The 18,716-nt window shown below is 47.5% G+C and overlaps 1 protein-coding gene across 7 annotated transcripts in view; it reads left to right on the forward strand.

Moving 5' to 3' along the window:
* Nucleotides 1-18,716, forward strand: part of PTK2B (protein tyrosine kinase 2 beta) — a 125,410-nt gene that overhangs the window by 53,747 nt on the left and 52,947 nt on the right. For 5 of the 7 annotated variants that reach the window (XM_027070159.2, XM_053216633.1, XM_027070174.2 and 2 more), the window contains exon 2: nt 10,558-10,798. In XM_027070159.2, coding sequence (XP_026925960.1) covers nt 10,595-10,798 — 204 coding nt within the window. In that variant the 5' untranslated portion in view covers nt 10,558-10,594. Of the gene's footprint in view, nt 1-1,438; nt 1,461-10,557; nt 10,799-18,716 lie in introns of those variants that run through there. The other 2 variants (XM_053216635.1, XM_053216636.1) reach the window with 2 other exon arrangements.

Consider the following 18,716-nt stretch of genomic DNA (forward strand, 5'->3'; position numbering starts at 1 on the left):
CCTCATTAACCTCTTAAGAAAATGGGGGAAACCCAGTCAAATACCCAACTGAAGCATTGATTGGTCACAGTGCCAAATTTCCCTGCTCAACAGCCAACTCTGTAACACACACAGACAGGGAAAGGAGATTCGCTGGAGTGGAAGGCTGGGAGAAAAGGAAAAAGTTGAGATCATGCCTCAAAGTGGAGAAGCTGGAGAAGAATTTAGTTTCAGGTTAGAGATGACAAAGAATGTGGTTTTGAAAGCTACACCCTTTAAGAGGTTGGACACTAACAGAAGCCCCTTGGAGGGAAACACACATCTGAAAACCCTGTGCTTCTGCGCACCTTGTATATTGCTGTCTCCGGGTGCCGGTGGTGAGGCTGCAGGGCCAGACCCCGAGGGTCGAGGGTCAGAAGCAGCTGGAGGCAAGTCCTGTGAAATGTGACTCTGAAATCTGCACACCCCTCACTCCCGCCGCATCTGTCTGAACCACTGTCCAGGCAGTGGTGTGCCGGAACCAGCTCTCACAAGCTGACAGCACCCATTCCTCCCCTAATCCACTTTCAGCAAAGCCACATGGGCAACTGGCAATCAGCCATGGAAGCATTTACACTGGGGAAATTGGCAAATGCTACCAATCAGGTCACCTTTTCGCTGCATTACCAGTTCTGAAACGCTTACCGGGGCCTCATCCAGACTGCCCTGCTGCCTCCCAGCTCACACCTGTGCTTCGTCCTATGACCAGCATCATATAAATATACATATTTTAACGTGTATTTATTTGGGAGGGGGAGGGGGAGAGAGAGGAGGGCAGAGGATCCCGAAGCGGGCTCTGCACAGCCAGCAAGCAAGGCTCAAGCCCACAAACCATGAGATTATGACCTGAGCCGATGTCAGACGCCTAACCGACTGAGCCACCCGGGTGCCCCAAAATTATATATTTTAAATAAAAATCTGCTTCTCCACAGGGCAAAGTTCAAATTCCTTAGCACGTTGCCACCATCTCCTCTCATTTCCCAACACCCCTCGCCACCCTCCTCACCAACCCTGTGTTATGTAATGCGGTTTCCCGATCGTCCTGAGATCCTGGGGCCCCCATAGGCAAGTGGTCTTCTGGGCTCCTCAAGCGGACAAACATGGACCCCTGTCAGATCCCATATCACGCTGTGCCTAGTTTGTGTTTATCTCTTTCCTCTTGACCAGATTATGAATCTCTTCTGGACAGGGACCCTCTTCCTTCTTCTGGAGCCTGGCATGGCCCCGAAAACATAGGAAGGCAGAAATGGGGGGAGGAGCAGAAGGGAAGACCAGGAGAGGGGAGGGAGGAAGGAAGGAAAGGTGGGGGAGGGGGAAGGGAGGATGGGGAGGAGGGAAGGGGAAGGGAGGAAGGAGAGACAAAAGTAGCCACAGCCACTCATGAACTGGCCTACAAGGAGCAAGGTTGGGGAAAGCAGTGGAGCCCAGAGGCCACACAGGAGGTAAGCAGAATCTGCCTAGCTCTAGGGATCAAAGTCCTTGAACTAGTGAAAAGAACAGTAAGGGAGATAGGGTCATGAGTCTCTGTTGTCCCTTGGGTGGGGACAACCCACCCCTCTGTTTTCCCCCCCGACTGACAGCCAGCCCCACATCAGTGGGCCTCTGGGCTGGCAGGTGCTGGCAACAGAATGATCCCGAGTGGGCGATGTGGGGGGGACGGCGAGCTGCAAATGTGTAGAGCCTCAAGAAATGCTTTTTGAATTACATTGAATTATAGCTGGGGATAATCACAACCTTTCTGGTTCCTTCCTTAGAGAGGTGACGGGGAGGGATGCTTGGAGCTGAGGGGAAGGGATTAACCAAGTAACTGATTGGGCGGTCCCAGAGTAGGCATGGCGCTGGCCCCTCGGGAACTGGGGCTGAAAGGGCCTAGGCTCGGAGGGGGGGAGTGTGCTGCGTGGCACCAGCAGGGCTCGACTTGCCCAGAAATGCAGGCCTGGCTCCCTGAGACTGCAAGGTCACTGCCAATTAGTTAAGCGGCTGCTCTCCGCAGGCCTTTGCAGAGGAAAGGCATGTGTTCCCCATTCCGTTGATGTGGAAACAGCAAGAGGAAGTGACTCAGAGACAGAGTGGAAATAAAGCGTGTGTCTCATGACATTCTGGCTTCTGCTAGATCCAAGGGGCTTATGTTGTGACTGTCTCCCATGAGGCTTCCTTCCATGCTTCTGTGGTGTTGTCAGGACAGTCGATGGCCCTACGTGCGTGCAAAGAGTGGGAGGTAGGGGTGATCCCTTCAGGTGGGCAGTGGCTGGAGGAAGGTGGGTGTTGGCAAAAAGGCAGCCTCAGAGCAGTGGAGACAGAAGGGGCTGATCCTGGACTCACTAGGCCAGGCTAATGTTTTACAAGGAGAGACTGGTATTGGGTTTCTGATCCTGTCTTCTGCCAAGTCACAGGCACTTAAAAAATACATGTGCCAGGGAGTTTACAGAGGTAACCTCTGATTCTCCAGAAAATTCTGCAGGATAGGTAGTGTCAGCCTCATAAAACAAGAGAGGAAACTGAAGCTTAGCAAAGTGACCTTGTCCAGATCACGCAGCTGGTAAATGGCAGAGACTTAAGGCCACCATGTTGCCCGTCTCTGAAGTGCATTGTGAATAATGCCCCAGACTTAAATGGCATGACAGCCTCAAGGACATGAGTTTTAAGCCTAGATCTGATGAGTCAGGTGAGTGTGCCTTCTCCCTGATATCATGCAATGGTCTCTCTCCATGCTCCCTCAGATCACAGGCAGAACTTGCAATCCTCGAGAGAAGGATTTTACCCTCAGGACTCCCAGCATTCGTTCTGACATCTGGTTCTCTGAGAAGCCAAGCTCAATGTCATTCGCCAAAGACTATCCTTGTCACTTGATGAAAAAATGAGCATTGGAAAACCAACAAAAGTAGAAAGGCATAATGTTAGAATAAAAGATAGCCTTTCAAAAATAATCCATTGGGCTTTATGATGGATTCTCTAGAGGGTCCTAATTTTTCCCATTTTGCCATGGGCACTGGCATCAAAGGCCATCATCCACCTACCTGCTCCTGCTTGGGAACTCCAACCCCTCTGGACTGATGTCTTCAGGCCTCAGAGCCAGTTGGTGGCAGAGCTGGCTACTACCCCCTAAGCATGGTGGTGGCAGGACGTGACGCCAGCCCTCTAGTCTTTGGCAGGTGACATTGAAGCTTGACCTCTCAGAGAACCAGACGTGAGAGTGGATGCTGAGAGTCCTGAGGGTAAAATGCATAGTCTCGAGGATTAGAAGTCCTGCCCATGATCTGAGGGAGCATGGATTGGGGACCGTTAGTCGGAACAGTGGCATGATGTCAGAGAGAAGGTGCACACATCTGACTCATTTGACCCTGGGTTTAAAACTCATGTGCTTGGGGGCGCCTGGGTGGCTCAGTCGGTTGAGCGACCGACTTCGGCTCATGTCATGATCTCACAGTTTGTGAGTTTGAGCCCCGTGTCGGGCTCTGTGCTGACAGCTCAGAGTCTGGACCCTGCTTCTGATTCTGTGTCTCCCTCTCTCTCTGCCCCTCCGCCACTCATGCTCTGTCTCTCTCTGTCTCAAAATTAAATAAACATTAAAAAAAAAAAACTCATGTGCTTGGAGCTGCCATGCCATGCAAGTCTGGGGCATTACTCACAATGGACTTCAGAGTGAGGCAACATGGTGGCCTTAAGTGTTTGCCGCTTACCAGCTGTGTGATCTGGACAAGGTCATCTCGCTAGGCCTCAGTTTCCCTTTTGGGGGGTATGAAGCTATCATTACCTATCCTGCAGAATTTTCTGGAGAATTAGAGATCACTTACATAAATTCCTGGCACACAGTATGTGTCCAATAAAGACGTATGGTTCCGCTCCAACGTCTTCAAGGGCAACGTTGTATTTTTCTGTGATACTGATGCCTGTGACCCTGTCAGCTTCCCCTGCCAGGAACACAGCCCTGAGCACAGTGGTAACCCAGAGGCTCTGAAGGGATTTAAACCCTGCTTCAGGACCCCATCCTTTCAGCAGGTGAATGTCTTGCCATTCAGGAAGAGTATCATTAATTTTCTTCCTGACGACTTCAGGGACTCAGAGATTATGCAGGTTCCCGTACTACCCTTTACAGGTTTGGGCCAAGGCATTCTTTTAGCCAATCAAAACCTTTCCTGTTTTAATTTGAGCGCATTTCCCTGTGTTTGTTATTCTTTGACTTGGATTTGGGCAGATCTGGGTTGGGAGGCACGCTGGAGCCCGTGATGGCTCAGGTCCAGAGTTTCCGCGGGTGCCGGAGGAACTTCTCTCCTCTCACACTGCTCACAGGGGCTGGGGCAGCGATGAGATGCAGGGAGGGATTACCAGTCTGGGGGGAGGGGGCCAGGTCTTGACTGGAAGAAGGGATGGCACTTTTGGCTCACAGGTTGAGAGTCAAAGGATTTAAGGATCATCAAAATACAGAGACAAGCTAGTGATGAGAAATTCAAGTAATCAGGCAAGAGCTGGAGAAATAGACAAGTTCAGTTGTCAGAAACAGGGGAGCTACAGTCAGTGGGTTACTCTCATATCTCCCAACTCTGTGTTCAGTGACACATGTTGGTGGCTTGAAATCAGCCATAGTGGGAATATTTACACTGTGGAAATTGGCCAATGCTGCAAATCTGAATTTCCACACACACACACACACACACACACACACACACACACCTCTCCCCAAGAGCCTTTGGAAGGGGGAACAAGATATGGGGACTACAGATAGTCAGACAAGGTTTTGGGAAATAGGCAAATGATACCCATGATGATAAAGCCTTTCATTTGCACTCAGCTTTATTGCTTATGATGAATTTTCATTTACATGTTTGCACTTTGTCCTCACAAACTTTCTATAAGGCAAACAGAGCAGGGAGCATTACCCCCATTTTACAGGTGAGGAAAAGGAGGCCAAGAGAGGTTAAGGAGCTTGCCCAGGGTTTTAGAACTGGCCAGAAAATGAGCTGGAACTGACAAGAAGAGAAACTCGCACGTGATGTTGAGAGCTATGTTCTCCAAGACCCTGAAGGCAGATGGCTGACGATTCCTTACATCACACCTTTCAGTTACTCTGCTTCAGGGAGTTTTGGGGGGATCCCTTGGCAGTCCATTGCAGATCAGCGCTGACAGATGGGAGTTTGGGGTGCCCTTGAGGAAGTTTCCACGTGTCAGTGGAGATGTGGTACCACCTTTCTGGGCCTGCGTCTTTTGACCAAACACGTGAGTCCCCTCCGGAGACTCTCACAACTGAGACCAAGCTTGGGGAGGTGATGCTCCCTAAGCTGGAGGACCTCAGGATTCTTCACAGACTGAGGATATTCAATGCCAAGTTGACACATTCCTCCTCACATGGAGTTTGTGCCAACGTCAGTAATATCAAGAGATACTACCTTTTTCAAAGGCAGATGGGAAAGTGCGAAAAACTTTGTACTTGAATTCAGATCTGCTCTGGGATCCAAGTTTGCTACTCAACAAGCAGGAATCCTTGACCAGATGGCTTAAAAACTTCTTATGTTTTCTCATCTGTAAAATGGGCGTACTCATCCATGCCCATCTCCCAGGAGATGCTTAAGTATAAAGCACTTACATTCTTGGAATAAATATCTGGAGGATACTCCTGCAAAGGATTAAAGGCAGACCTGCAGGACTTAGCTCCAGCTGAAGGGAGAAGTAGATCCTGAGTGACTGAAATGGTTTTACAGAAGCATTTCAACAAGAGCCATGTTGACCACTAGAAATGATGGCTCCTAAACCAAAGGCCTGGAAAAAGTGATGAAGATAAGAAACCAGGGTCCTCGAGGCATGTTGGTGGTGGCCAATGCATCAGTCTGGGTGGGCTGTGTTCAGTCAGATGTAGACTATGAATGTTTCTCTTTGCTCAGGGCAGAGGTGGAGGCTGGCTCCTGAACAGGCTGGTCGCTGCCCAGTCAGTCTGGGTAATGGGGGTCAACTATCCAGCTGTGGTTTCTCATCATTCCACTTTTTTCTGAATAGACTTTGTTATTATTATTTTTTTTTTGGCACAGTTTTATGTTCACAGCAAAACTGAGAGGAAGGGGCAGAGATTTCCCATATACCCCCACCCACACTCATGCACAGCCTCCCCCACTATGGCTGTCCCCCCACCAGAGTGGTACATTTACTACGACAGGCTTCACATCACCGCCACCCCCGGCATCCATAATTTACGTTAGGGTTCACTCTTGACGTTATACACTCCATGAGTTTGGACAAATGTATAATGGTAGATATCCATCATTATAATATCACACAGAGTATCTGCAGTGCCTTAAAGTCCTTTGTATTCCGCCTGTACATCTCTTCTTTCCCCCAGCCCCTGGCGGCCACTGATCTTTCTACTGTCTCTGTAGTTTTGCCTTTTGCAGAATGGCTTATAGTGGAAATCAAACAGTGTGTACCCTTTTCAGATGGGCTTCTTTCAGTTAGATGCATTTAAGTTTCCTCCCCGTCTCCTTGTGGCTTGATAGAGCCTATCTTTTTAGCACTGAATAATATCCCATCGTCTGGATGTACCACAGATTATTTACCCATTCACCTACTGAAGGCCATCTTGGTTGCTTCTGAGTTTTGGTGTTATGAATAAAGCTGCTATAAACATCCATGTGTAGGTTTTTGTGTGGACATAAGTTTTCAACTCCTTTGGGTAAATACTAAGGAGCACTATTGCTGGATCGTATGGTAAGAATATGTTTAGTTTTGTAAGAAACCATCCAACTGTCTTCCAAAGTTTGCACCAACAATGAACGAGAGTTCCTTTTGCTCCGTGTCCTGATCACATGCTTCCAGCCTCTTGGCTGCTCCAATTTAAAAGCACCACATTTCATTGACTGATGGCAGCTGCATACGTTTGATTTTTTTTTTTATGTTTACTTATTAGTTTTGAGAAAGAGAGAGAGCACAAGCGGGGGAGGGGCAGAGGGAGCCGGAAACACAATGCAGAGCAGCCTCCAGACTCTGAGCTGTCACACAGAGCCCAAGGCGAGGCTCGAGCTCACAACCAAGGAGACCATGACCTGAGCCATGGCGGTCTAATCCCTTCCTCACCAAGCACCTCCCCCCCACCGTCCACCGCCAGACTTGCCCTGGCCTCTGTCCCATGCAAAGATTTCTAACTCACCTGCTCTATCTCTGCCCCTTCTTCTGCCTGTCAGAAAGGGCTCCTCTGCTTCACTCTTAACTTCAGCCAATGGCTCACAGAATATGTGAAAATGGGGGTGCCCAGGTTGCACCAGATCTTTTGTATTTTACTGACATGCTACTTCTACTTGGCTATTCTGTCTCCAATTCTTCCCCCATGTTGTAGGGAGTCCCTGGGGCATCCCCTGTGTGCTCACTGGCACCAGCACCCTTTGGATGAGAGTGCTGTCTGGGCCAGGGGGCATCTCCTGAAAGGCAGCCCACCCCCTTCATCGTGGACGCCCGGAAGCCAGGCGTTGTGACCTACAGATGTGGGCGTAGCCCTTCTCCCCAGCTCGGAATCCATGTCCCCACTAGGCAACATGACAGCACTGATTGTGCCCCTGGTTTCCAAATGGCTTCTGGAATATAGGCCCTTTGACTTCCATCCAGTCCACGGGGATGGACGCCGTGTGCCACTCCATTTCCTTCTTACCCCAACACCTGTTTTACAAAACTGCATCATGAAGCCCCTACCTGAACACTAGTCTATACGAATAGATACCCAGTGGTCATGGGGCCCCTGGCTAAATAGACACAGCATTTCTTGAATCTGGGACCTGTTATGTGTATGCCTAGTGCTGTGTGTGTGTGTGTCTCCATGACTAGAGTGTATGCTCTTTAGGGGCACACCTTCCCTCCTCTTCATATCCTGTAGCAGATCTGTCATTGTCCCATCTAATAGCCCCTTGGGCCTTGACATTCCAGTATTCTCCTGCTTACTTCTGCCTACCAACATTTGCATCTTTTTGCCTGCGACTTTCTCTGGCTCCCGGGTCCGCTCTGCCCTTGTGTAGAACTGGCGGGCAATGCTAGGAATGACGTCTGTAAGAAAAGGTGTATAAAAAAAAAAAAGAGGTGGGGCGCCTGGGTGGCGCAGTCGGTTGGGCGTCCGACTTCAGCCAGGTCACGATCTCGCGGTCCCTGAGTTTGGCCCCGCGTCGGGCTCTGGGCTGATGGCTCAGAGCCTGGAGCCTGTTTCCGATTCTGTGTCTCCCTCTCTCTCTGCCCCTCCCCCGTTCATGCTCTGTCTCTCTCTGTCCCAAAAATAAATAAACGTTGAAAAAAAAAAAAAAAAGAGGTTAGCGTGGGAGAGAACCAAACCATAAGAGACTCCTAAAAACTGAGAACAAACTGAGGGTTGATGGGGGATGGGAGGGAGGGGAGGGTGGATGATGAGTATTGAAGAGGGCATCTTTTGGGATGAGCACTGGGTGTTGTATGGAAACCAATTTGACAATAAATTTCATATATTAAAAAAAAAAGAAAAGGTGTATAAATACCCCCAATCCTCCTCCCTGCCCCTCCGTTGGTGGAGCAGGTCCACAGCACGTCTACAGCATGTCCCAGCTCCCAGAGTCCCCAGCAGGACTGCACTGCAGCTGCCTTAGTGACAACTCCATTGACAACCCTCCTTTGGCTGTCTTCCCTTCCCTACCATGCATTTCCCACTCCCTCAAAGGGCTTCCCAGGGTTGCCTCTCAAGCTATTTCCTATGGACACCTTGTTGAGAGTATGGGGGAAATGGAGGTTCATGCACAGCACATACCAGAGTGTTGGCACACAGGACATGTTCAGTGGATATTTATTGAAAAATAGCACAGGGACACCTGGCTGGCTCAGTCGGTAAAGCATCTGACTTCAGTTCAGGTCATGATCTCATGGTTCATGAGTTTGAGCCCCGCGCTCTGTCCCACAGCTTCATATCCTCCATCCCGTGGCTTTCTGCTCCCCCTCCACTCTCATTCTCTCTCCCTCTCTCTCAAAATTATAAATAAATAAACATTTAAAAAAAGGAAAATGGCATGGATACTTCTAGAATATACATACTAGCCTCTAAAATATAGGAGACTGGATATTCTTTTCTCCTTCTGTCTTGTCTCAAATTCTGGCTGCCCTTGAGGACTGAGACTGGTGTTCTGCCCATTGTCTGGCCACCCCTGATGGAAGGGACATGCCCTGCTTTTCCCTCGTCCTCACAGTATCTCCTTCGTGCCCTCATGACACACACTGCCTACTTAAAAAAGGGACAAGTCCTTAAAGCCAATGACTGTCAACATCTTCCCTGCTAGTGTCCAGCACTGTGTGAATGGATTACCATGACTTTGGTTCCGTTTCTAAAATCTTGCCTCCACATTTGTGTTTTCACATTGCCAGTTCCATTCTTTTGCCCCCAGCTGCTGGTCTAAAAACGTCCCCCTAGAATTACAGTGTCTTGTTAGAGGGGAGATAATTTTTCTGTAAGAATTAGTTCAGAATGAGAGCTAAGGTTAGTCGAGAAAGGTGGCTCCCGGCCCAGGCTAAATGTTAGAAAAATCCTTGGAAACTTAAAAATGCCAGGTCTCCCCACAGGCCAACTCAGTGGCCATCTCTGGGCACAGAGCCGGATTTAGGCTTTCTTAAAAGCTTCCCAGGGGATCCTAATGCGGAGCCAAGGTTGACACCACCAGCCTGCAGATAAAACTTGCATTGTTTCCTTGGGGTGTTCCTGCTTTAGAGCAATGAGAAGTAAACCCTATAGGGTTGTGTTGGATCAAGAGGACAGGAGCTATTTTGCAGGGACTCAGAGAGAGCTCAAGATTCCTAGGATTCTCACAGTCTATGGAAGTGTTGACCAAACTGTCATCCAAACTGGGCTGGATCTTCTAGGGTCCCAGCCCAGTCCTCTCCCACCTGGCAGAGGACCTCCCACATTGAACTGTGGGAGTGCTATTCCTCTTGAATTCTCCTGTGTGCAATGAACCATGTGCTGTATGATAAGTTCCTGTGGGACTGAGGCCTCCTGACCAGGAAGTTCAGGTTGGCAGCTGCGGGTGGGGGCAGACAATGCCATCAGCTCATGGACGGGCCCCCCACCTGGGCCCTTTCCTGCCTTCTCCATTGAGGCTCCCTCCGGGCCACCCATTCTCCGATTCTGCTTCTTCTCTTGTCCGTGTTTCTCTCCTGCTATTTTCTACTGTCTCGCTCTTTGCTTTTTCTGCTCAGCTGTGCCTTGGAACCATGCTGTGGCCGCCTCCTCCCGCAGCTGCGCTTGCAAAATGTGGGCCTCTTGCCTGGAGTCAGTGTGGGAGGAGAAATGTGATGGAGAGAGGGGCTTCTGGAAGAGAATGCTCTCAGCCCGGGAACTCAAGGTCCCCGGGTTTTATACCCGGATGTTGATGCAAACTGCTCCTTTGTGTTTCAGCTTCCCCCAGTCAATAAAGCTGGATGCCTTTAAGGGGAGTTTTTGAGAATGGGAGCAAGTGTGGTTTGCTGGGTCCTGGAGCTTGGTGGGTGCCGTCCCTGGGGCATGAGGCATGGGGGCCTACTCGGACTCATTTCGGGGCTGTCCCTCTGCTGTCTCCACAGGACTGAGATGTGCCGGTCCTAGCTGCCGCCTGAGAGAATGTCTGGGGTGTCCGAGCCCCTGAGCCGAGTGAAGGTGGGCACGTTACGTCGGCCTGAAGGCCCCCCAGAGCCCATGGTGGTGGTGCCAGTAGATGTGGAAAAGGAAGACGTGCGGATCCTCAAGGTGTGCTTCTATAGTAACAGCTTCAACACCGGGAAGAACTTCAAGTTGGTTAAATGCACTGTGCAGACAGAGATCCAGGTAAGTGTGGCGGGCTCTATCCAATCGTCTGCCTCTGGTCTGTCTGTCCCCTTCTGGGGCAGCTGAACAGCCCTCCTTCAGCCTAACAGGCTCTCCTGTGTCCACTCTCTGGGATGGGGACACCAGGAGAGACACTCTCAGCCTGTAGCACCAGCTCCCCTCCCTGGGGGTCTGCAACCAAGTTCACTGGGGGGACAGATTTTATAGTCTTCATTTGAACCCAAGATCATTTGCCTTATCTTTAATTCATCTCATTTCAACTTATTGAAGATTTGTCACATTTGAAGCCCTGCAAGGGACATAAGAGCCTCCATCCTCAAGGAGTATACACTCTGACAGAATTGGGGTTAGAGATACATGCAAGTATCTCTTGAAAATTGACATTGAAAATGACATTGAAAATTGAACAAAAATGGTGTAAGACATATGCTTAGCACTTAGAGAAAGGAGGTTGGAGGATAATAATGAACTACAGATGCCCTAGACCAGGTGGATGGTTGTCAGGCCCTTTCCAAGACAAGGCTTCAATTGGCTCATTCTCATCCAGGGTCATGGAGCCTGTTTTGCAGGTGTGGGTGCCCACCATCATCCAGGCACCTAGATGCCAGGAAGCCAGTTTACCTTAAGCAGATGTATAAGAACTTGTCGTCAAAGGCAGACCTACAGTACACTAATTTTAAACACATGCATTTATAGAACAATTACTTTGTACAGCCTATATCCATCCTTCAACACACATTATCTCATTGAATCCTCCCAAGAACCCCCTGAGATAGATACACTGAGGATATCCCTTTTCACTGCCCAGTGTATCCCTTTCTGATGATGCAAAAGAAAGCCAGATTGGTTTTCAAAAGGTGCCTCGGTGGGTTTGTCATTTGAACAAAGGAAACACAGGACTTTGGGGAAAACTAACCAGCTTTGAGAAAGCTGGATGAACTCTTTCCAATCCCTTCATCCCCGATCCTTCCCCTGTCCCAAAAGTCAGTATCTCCCAAACTCAGTGTCTCTTCTAGTTGGTGCTGGAAGCAGCCACTCCACATTTTTCTCCTTACCTGCCTTCTGTCTATTACAGCACAAGCTATGTTTCAATACACCAGAGCAGAATGTAATTGAGTCACTGCCTTGGCCAGTTAGCACAGTTGATCACGGTTCAGTTATTCCCTGTGCTCCCTGTAACTGATTTGAAAGTGCTTTGTTTGCTCATCTTATGGTTCCAGAAATGTAGGTAGTGTTGTGTCCTCAGAATAAGCGCTGGGTACCTTCTTCCAGGGAGATGTTTTCATATCTCCTTAACTACCTGCTTCTTGAGACTTCCTTTGGGTATATTATCTTTGCAGTTGGCTGATGTCATCCACTGTGGGTTTTACTAGTTTAATTTTCAGAAGTTAACCTGCCCTCTGAGTTTGGAGGGGGTGGGGCACCTCCTTGCCCTTTACACTGAAAACCTAAGAGCATCTGATTGGTCTAGATTAGGGCTTGTTCTACGGAGTTATAGTGAAAAGGGACACCAAAAGATAGGTACTTTCCAACAGTAGGGAAGAGCAAGAACAAAAGCAGGACGGCTGCTAAATAGTGAGTAGTTCAGTTGGGGAAATATGTGTAATATTTTGAAAAGTGTCAAAGTTAAGATCAGAAAGGAAAGTTGATGGCAGTTAAGGGAGGGCTTAGAATGTCAGGCTGAGAAATTTGGACTTGGACAGGCACTAGGGAGAAACACAAAGTTTTTAAGCAAGAGAGGAGCTATCCTGGAGCTGATGATGTGCTGAGTGCATAAGGAAAAAAAAAAAAAAAAAAAAAAAAAAAAAAAATATATATATATATATATATATATATATATATATATATATATATATAGTGGGACTATAGAAAAGAAAATGGGACCCAAGCCTAAGAAGAATGGCTAGTACTCAAGGCATTATCTGGGTGTGAGAGCAAAGGTAAAGAAGAACAAAGAAAGAAGTGATGGCCTTCTAGGAATTTATGTCCAAGCCTTAGATTTACCTATTTCCAATCTGCCCTGCAGGTAAAATGGCACCTGCTTATTGCAAACAGCCATGGCTTTAAAGCCAATTTGGGGCGCCTGGGTGGCTCAGTCGGTTGAGCATCCAACTTTGGCTCAGGTCATGATCTCGTGGTTTGTGAGTTCGAGCCCCACGTTGAGCTCTGTGCTGATGCCTCAGAGCCTGGAGCTTGCTTTGGATTCTGTGTCTCCGTCTCTCTCTGTCCCTCCCTTGCTCATGCTCTGTCTCTCTCTGTCTCAAAAATAAATAAAACATTAAAAAAAATTTTTTTTGAAGCCAACTAGACCCTGAGCCAGAGACGACTCCACCTTTATAGGTTATATGACCTTAGGCCCAATACTTAACCAACCTGACTTCAGTCTCCTCACTTGGGGATTATACCCACCTTAGTCTTGTAAGAACTGAAGTGGTAGATGAGAAAAACCTATCAGACAGTAGGAGCTCGATCATTGGAAGCTACTGATTAAGTGAATATTAGGTCATTTCCCCCACTCAGAAGTCCAAGGATTTTTAATTGCTCATAGAATAAAGTTCAAATTGTCTTCTTTTAATGTTTATCCACTTCCCTGTCCTATTTTCAAAGAGAGAAGTAAGATGGCCAGATTGGTATTTTTGAACAGTATATAATATCCTGCAAGATGTTAAGAAGTATGTCCAGGAGAAGGGATTTTATGGTCAAAGAAGTCTGGGAAATGCTTGGTTAAACAATTCCAAATAGATTCTTTGTGACAGGACTTCCCAGAACCTTAAATATGCTGATATGTGTGGTAAATCACTAAAAAAGGGCCACAGAGGAGATGTTTTCTTAACTAAGTCATTTCTTATTTGCCTAAGAAACCCTTCCTTTAAAAGGTGGGCCACTAGTTCTCTGGAAAATAATTTGGGGATATGTTTTCCCTCAACTCTGATAGCAGCACAAAAAGGGCAGGAGAGAGGAAAGGCTGGTGACATGGATTAGGGAGCTGTGGCCATAGTGCAAGTGGGAAATGATGAGGGCCTGAACTAAGGGAGTGGCATTGGAGCAAAGACAAGTCAACACATCTGAGTACATCTAAGGAGGCAGAGTTAAGAGAATTTGATGATGTAGGGAGGGAGAGAAAGGAAGGAGACAAGAATGACTCATGCGTTTGCTTGGTTAACTGAATAGGTGTCAGAGCCCTTCATTGAGATACCAACAGAGACAGGAAGGTTATGTTCTGAGATTTCAGCTTTATATGTGTTGTGTTTGAAGTGTTTATGAAACGCCCCCATGGAGGAACATGGGCCTGGAGCTGGGGAGGGAGGAAGGACCCAGAGAGAAGGATTTTGGAGTCATAATGCAATGGGTATGATGTGAATGGATGGGATCACCCACAGAGGGTGAGTAGAGCAAATGAGGAAGAGTTATAATCAGGAAACCCTGGGAAAGCAACTTCTAAGAGGCTGATAGAGAAAAAAGGTTAGATGAAGGAAAAAGAAGAATTATCCAGAGAAAGATGAAGAGAACCAAGAGATTAGGCAGGGGATACAAAGGTGGAGGAAACTTTGAGGAAAGAGTGGTTAGCAATCTCAGACATTCAGAAAGGTCAAGTCAGATAAGGCTAAAAATAAGTTCGTTGGCTTCAGTAACAGTGGCCATGTTCTTTTGCTGGGCAATTTCAGTGGAAAGATGGAGGCAGAAGCCATTGTGAAGTTAATGGGAGAGTGGAGACAGTGAGTATAACCAATATTTCAGAGGGGTTTTGACCGTGGAGGGAAGGAAAGAGGAGAAGGCAAGAGGAACAGTGTTATCAGCAGAGGGAACAGCGTATTTCCAGCACAGATATATCAGCAGAGGATAGGACACGCAAGAATGAAGAAGAGGGAGGTGTCAAGAACGCCATCTCTGATTCAGGTAGACAGGACCTGGAAGGTCCTGAAGTGGGAAGGTATATGGCAGGTTTGAGGCTAAGAGATGTCCAAGGTTGGCTATTTAAACTATGCTAAAATTTTTTGGTTTCATCTCATCTTTTGTGTGAAGCCACTGATTTAGTAGTTTAAACATATGAATGGCATGAGATTGCATTTTTAAAAGATCACTTGAGTTACATAGTGGAAAATATGTTGGAAGAAGGCAAGAATGGTTGTGGGGAGATGTTAGGTGGCTATTGAAGTGACCCATAGGAGAGATGATGATAACTTAGATTAGGAGTATAGCCATTAAGGTAACAATGATGACAGTCATGGTGACGATATGTTGATGGTAATGGTGGTGGTGGTGATGGTGGTGGTGATGGTTGCGGTGATGACATTGAGGTGATGGTGGTGATGATGATAGTGTTGATGATGATGGTGATGATGGTGGTGATGATTATAATTGTGGTGGTGATGATAGCAGCTAACACTTTTGAAAGGACATCATATGTATTATCTTACTCAAAGGAACTTATCTCAAAGGAACTCTATGAAGCACATACTATTATTATCTCCATTTTGTATATAAGGAAACAAGGTGCCGAGTAGTTAAGCAAATTGCTAGCAAGTAGCGGAGCCTGTTTTCAAACCCAGTCACCACATCTCCTCAGCCTGCACTGTTAACCATCATGATCTATGGAGATAAATTATTACTATCTAGAGAATTTAGGAGATATGAATGAAAGGTTTTGCGGATGGACAGGAGATGCAGGAATGAAGAAGATGAAGGTGGCAGCCCTGGTTCAGGTGAAGAGGGTCCCACTCCCTAAGATAAAAAACATTTGAGGAAAAACTGGTTGGAGAGGAAGCAGCTCACAAGTTCAGTTTGGGACCTGTCAAGTGCAGTTGAGATGCTCTAACATTTTCACATGAAAATGTGGAGCAGACTTTTTGATTCACAATTCTGGAGGAGAGAATGGGGCTGAAGATGAACAGTTGAGTGTTGTCAGCCTCTGGGTGGTGGTTGGAGACATGGCTATGGGTGAGATCATTAATGAAAGAGTTTTAAATAATGTCTTGATTCATTCCACAAATATTTGTGGAATACCCCATGCACCTGGCACCATGCTAGTTACGGCCTGGGAGTATCATCATACTGCAAAACAGATGCACCCCCTGCTTTCATGGGGCTTCTAGGCCAAGGGTGAGCCTGACATCGACTCACACTAGTCAATGAACCTTGACAAATGGAGGCAAGTGCTCTGATAGGAAGAAAGAGGGTCTGTGAGAGCGTTTTAAAATACAAAAGAGTTTGGTCTAAACATCAAGGAACAGCTCTGCTCTTCAGAACCCGTTTGTGGACACTGTGTACAGTTGCATACACATCCAGACCCAGCTTTCCTGCCTGAGACTCTTGGGGAGTGCCCCCCCCACCCTCTGCTCCCGACTTCTTCCTGCATTCTCCTTCCCTAGTGGGGCTTTGTGCTTGGATGGGTTTTTCTACTTCCAGCTCCTGTCTTCTTTCACCATCCTCCCCATGCTCAGTTAGCCAAGCACTTGTCCTTCCGTAAGAACACATCTGAAACACTGACACCCCCACATAGCTGTGTCTGATCCAGTAGAAACAACAGAGCATCACCCTGGCATGGTCCATGTGGTAGTACATTTCCGAAACAGTTACCACCATGTGCTCTTGCTGATTTCATGTTTTCCTTCTTGTTCTCAACATCTTTCTATGTGAATTCAATAGCCTCCTGATGTTTTCTCTGGGCTGTTAAAAGCTATGTAAATAAGTGCTGGCCCTTGAGCCTAGGATCCAGCAGAAAGCAGACAGGTGTTGAAGGGAAGGGAGTGAGTGCCAAATGAGAAATGTATTTTGCTCTTCTTGAGTTTTGGTTTCCCTTCTGTTTGGTATTCGTGAGAAATTCTTTTTGTTTGGAAGCTCTGACTCTCTGTTGCAAGTGGAGGCTTATATCATTATATATTTCTCTAACATGCTAATTTGCTTGTCTGGGAAAGAGGTTAAGATAACACTTTGTAAACAACTAGCAGAGTGCCACCCAGGCATGCCCACACAGGGCGTCTCTCTTTGACTCTTACTAGCTTCTCTTTTATTCCCATTCTCCCTTCCTCTCCTCTCCTCTCTCTCTCTCTCTCCGTCTCTTGTTCTCTCCCTCCCTTCCCCTTTCTCCTCCCCCCACCCCATCTTCTTCTGCGTAGATTGACCTTACATCCTGATTTATGTCAGATAGTCCTGGTTTACACACACTATCTAAAGATGATCATTAACAGTACCCCTGCCAATCTCAAGAACATCGTGATTTGGAGGATAAATTATATGTCACTACTTGTAAGCGCCATACTCACTCTTGTCTTTGCCGGGCATACTGACTTGCTGGCTCATGGTGTTTTCTCTCTCTGCCTGATGTCGGCTGACCCGCTCTCTGCGTAGGCTTTTCTGCTCATCATGGGACTTCTGTGTCTCATACAGGAGGGCCTCAAGCAGAAAATTAAGTACTTATCTGCAATATGGTGTGGTCACAAGAGTGCTGGGGGGGCCCACACCTCTAAAATCCTCTCCTTTGGCGAGCCTCTGTCATGCTGAAAAGCCATGTTCAAGATTTATCCTTGTTTTGTCCTGAAACATCATTCTACTAATAATCCACATTTACATCCCTGGGGAGAACAGAGACTAAACCAGCATTTGCCCTTCTGCCTGGTCTAGCTGCATCCCGTCCCTCACAGCAAGACTTCTAGGCTGCAGGGTTGGCCTGCAGCACGTCTTGCCTGGTGTGTGAGCAAGGCAGAATCTGGCCCCAGTGTAACCTGCTCTGTACTCACTGACCTCACCTATAAATCCAGTGGTCATTGTATATACAATACATTCAAGAATATTCCCAGAAGGATACATTTCAGATATTGAGACCCAGTGTCCCTGCCCTACACATGTTAGTTTCAAGTTTAAACCTGTCACTTAACCAGACACTGGGTACTATGGACTGAACATTTGTGTCCCCCACAACCCCACAAATTCATGTGTTGAAGCCCTAACCCCCAATGTGATGATATTAGGAGGTGAGGCCTTGGGGAGGTGATTAGGACTAGATGAAATCATGAGGGTGGGACCCCCATGATGAGATTAGTGTCCTGTCAAGAAGAGGGAGAGACACCAGAGCTCTGTCTGCCATGTGAGGACCCAGAGAGAAACCAGCCACCTGTGAACCAGAGAGGGAGCTCTCACCAAAAACCGAATCTGCTGGCACCTTGATCTTGGACTACCAGCATCTCGAACCATGAGATATAAATATTTGCAGTCTGCGGTACTCGGTTACATCAACCTGAATGGACTACAGCACAGGGTCAGCAACCCCATGTGGTCAGAGGAGGTGTCTCCAGCCCCAAAGTTCATGGTCTCAGGTTCTTTGTTCCCAGAGCAAGCCCCGCTGCCCTCCTTCAGATGTCCCTGGGGGTGAGACCACAAGGTTGAAGTGCAAGAGGAAATCCTTGTCCCAGAAAGTTGCTGTTTCTAAAAGAAAGGTTGCCCTAAGGAGAATACACAAAGCCACGCAAGGCTAGTGCACCATACTTAAGGACAGTCCCTGAAAACCTGAGAGGAAAGGGTTCAGCCAGGAGACCACAAAACATTACCACAGAGACTCTCACAGTGATATAAAAAAAGGCACATGAACAAGGACCTCCTCCTTTCTGCATCCCCTCCCCATTTCCTGCACTTGCTTACCAGGCCAGCCCACCCACCCACAGACGCCTGCAGAGGCGAGCGCCAGGCAAGCACGCAGAGTTCTGAGCCTCTCTGTATTTATCTGGATGCCTACATTCATTATATCGACAAATTAGCAGTCAGGTGCCTATGCTTACGTTTCTATTTTTAATCTGGCAGTTGCATTGCCGAGCGTCCCTGTTAGACAGAGGCTTTTGTCACATCAGAATGAATGCTCTCAGAGTGATAAGTTATGCTAACTTTTATTATTTTGTTCTTCGATCACTTTTTAAAAACTATCCCT

Source organism: Acinonyx jubatus, chromosome B1 (genome assembly GCF_027475565.1).
Source record: "Acinonyx jubatus isolate Ajub_Pintada_27869175 chromosome B1, VMU_Ajub_asm_v1.0, whole genome shotgun sequence".
Classification (NCBI taxonomy): Eukaryota; Metazoa; Chordata; class Mammalia; order Carnivora; family Felidae; genus Acinonyx; species Acinonyx jubatus.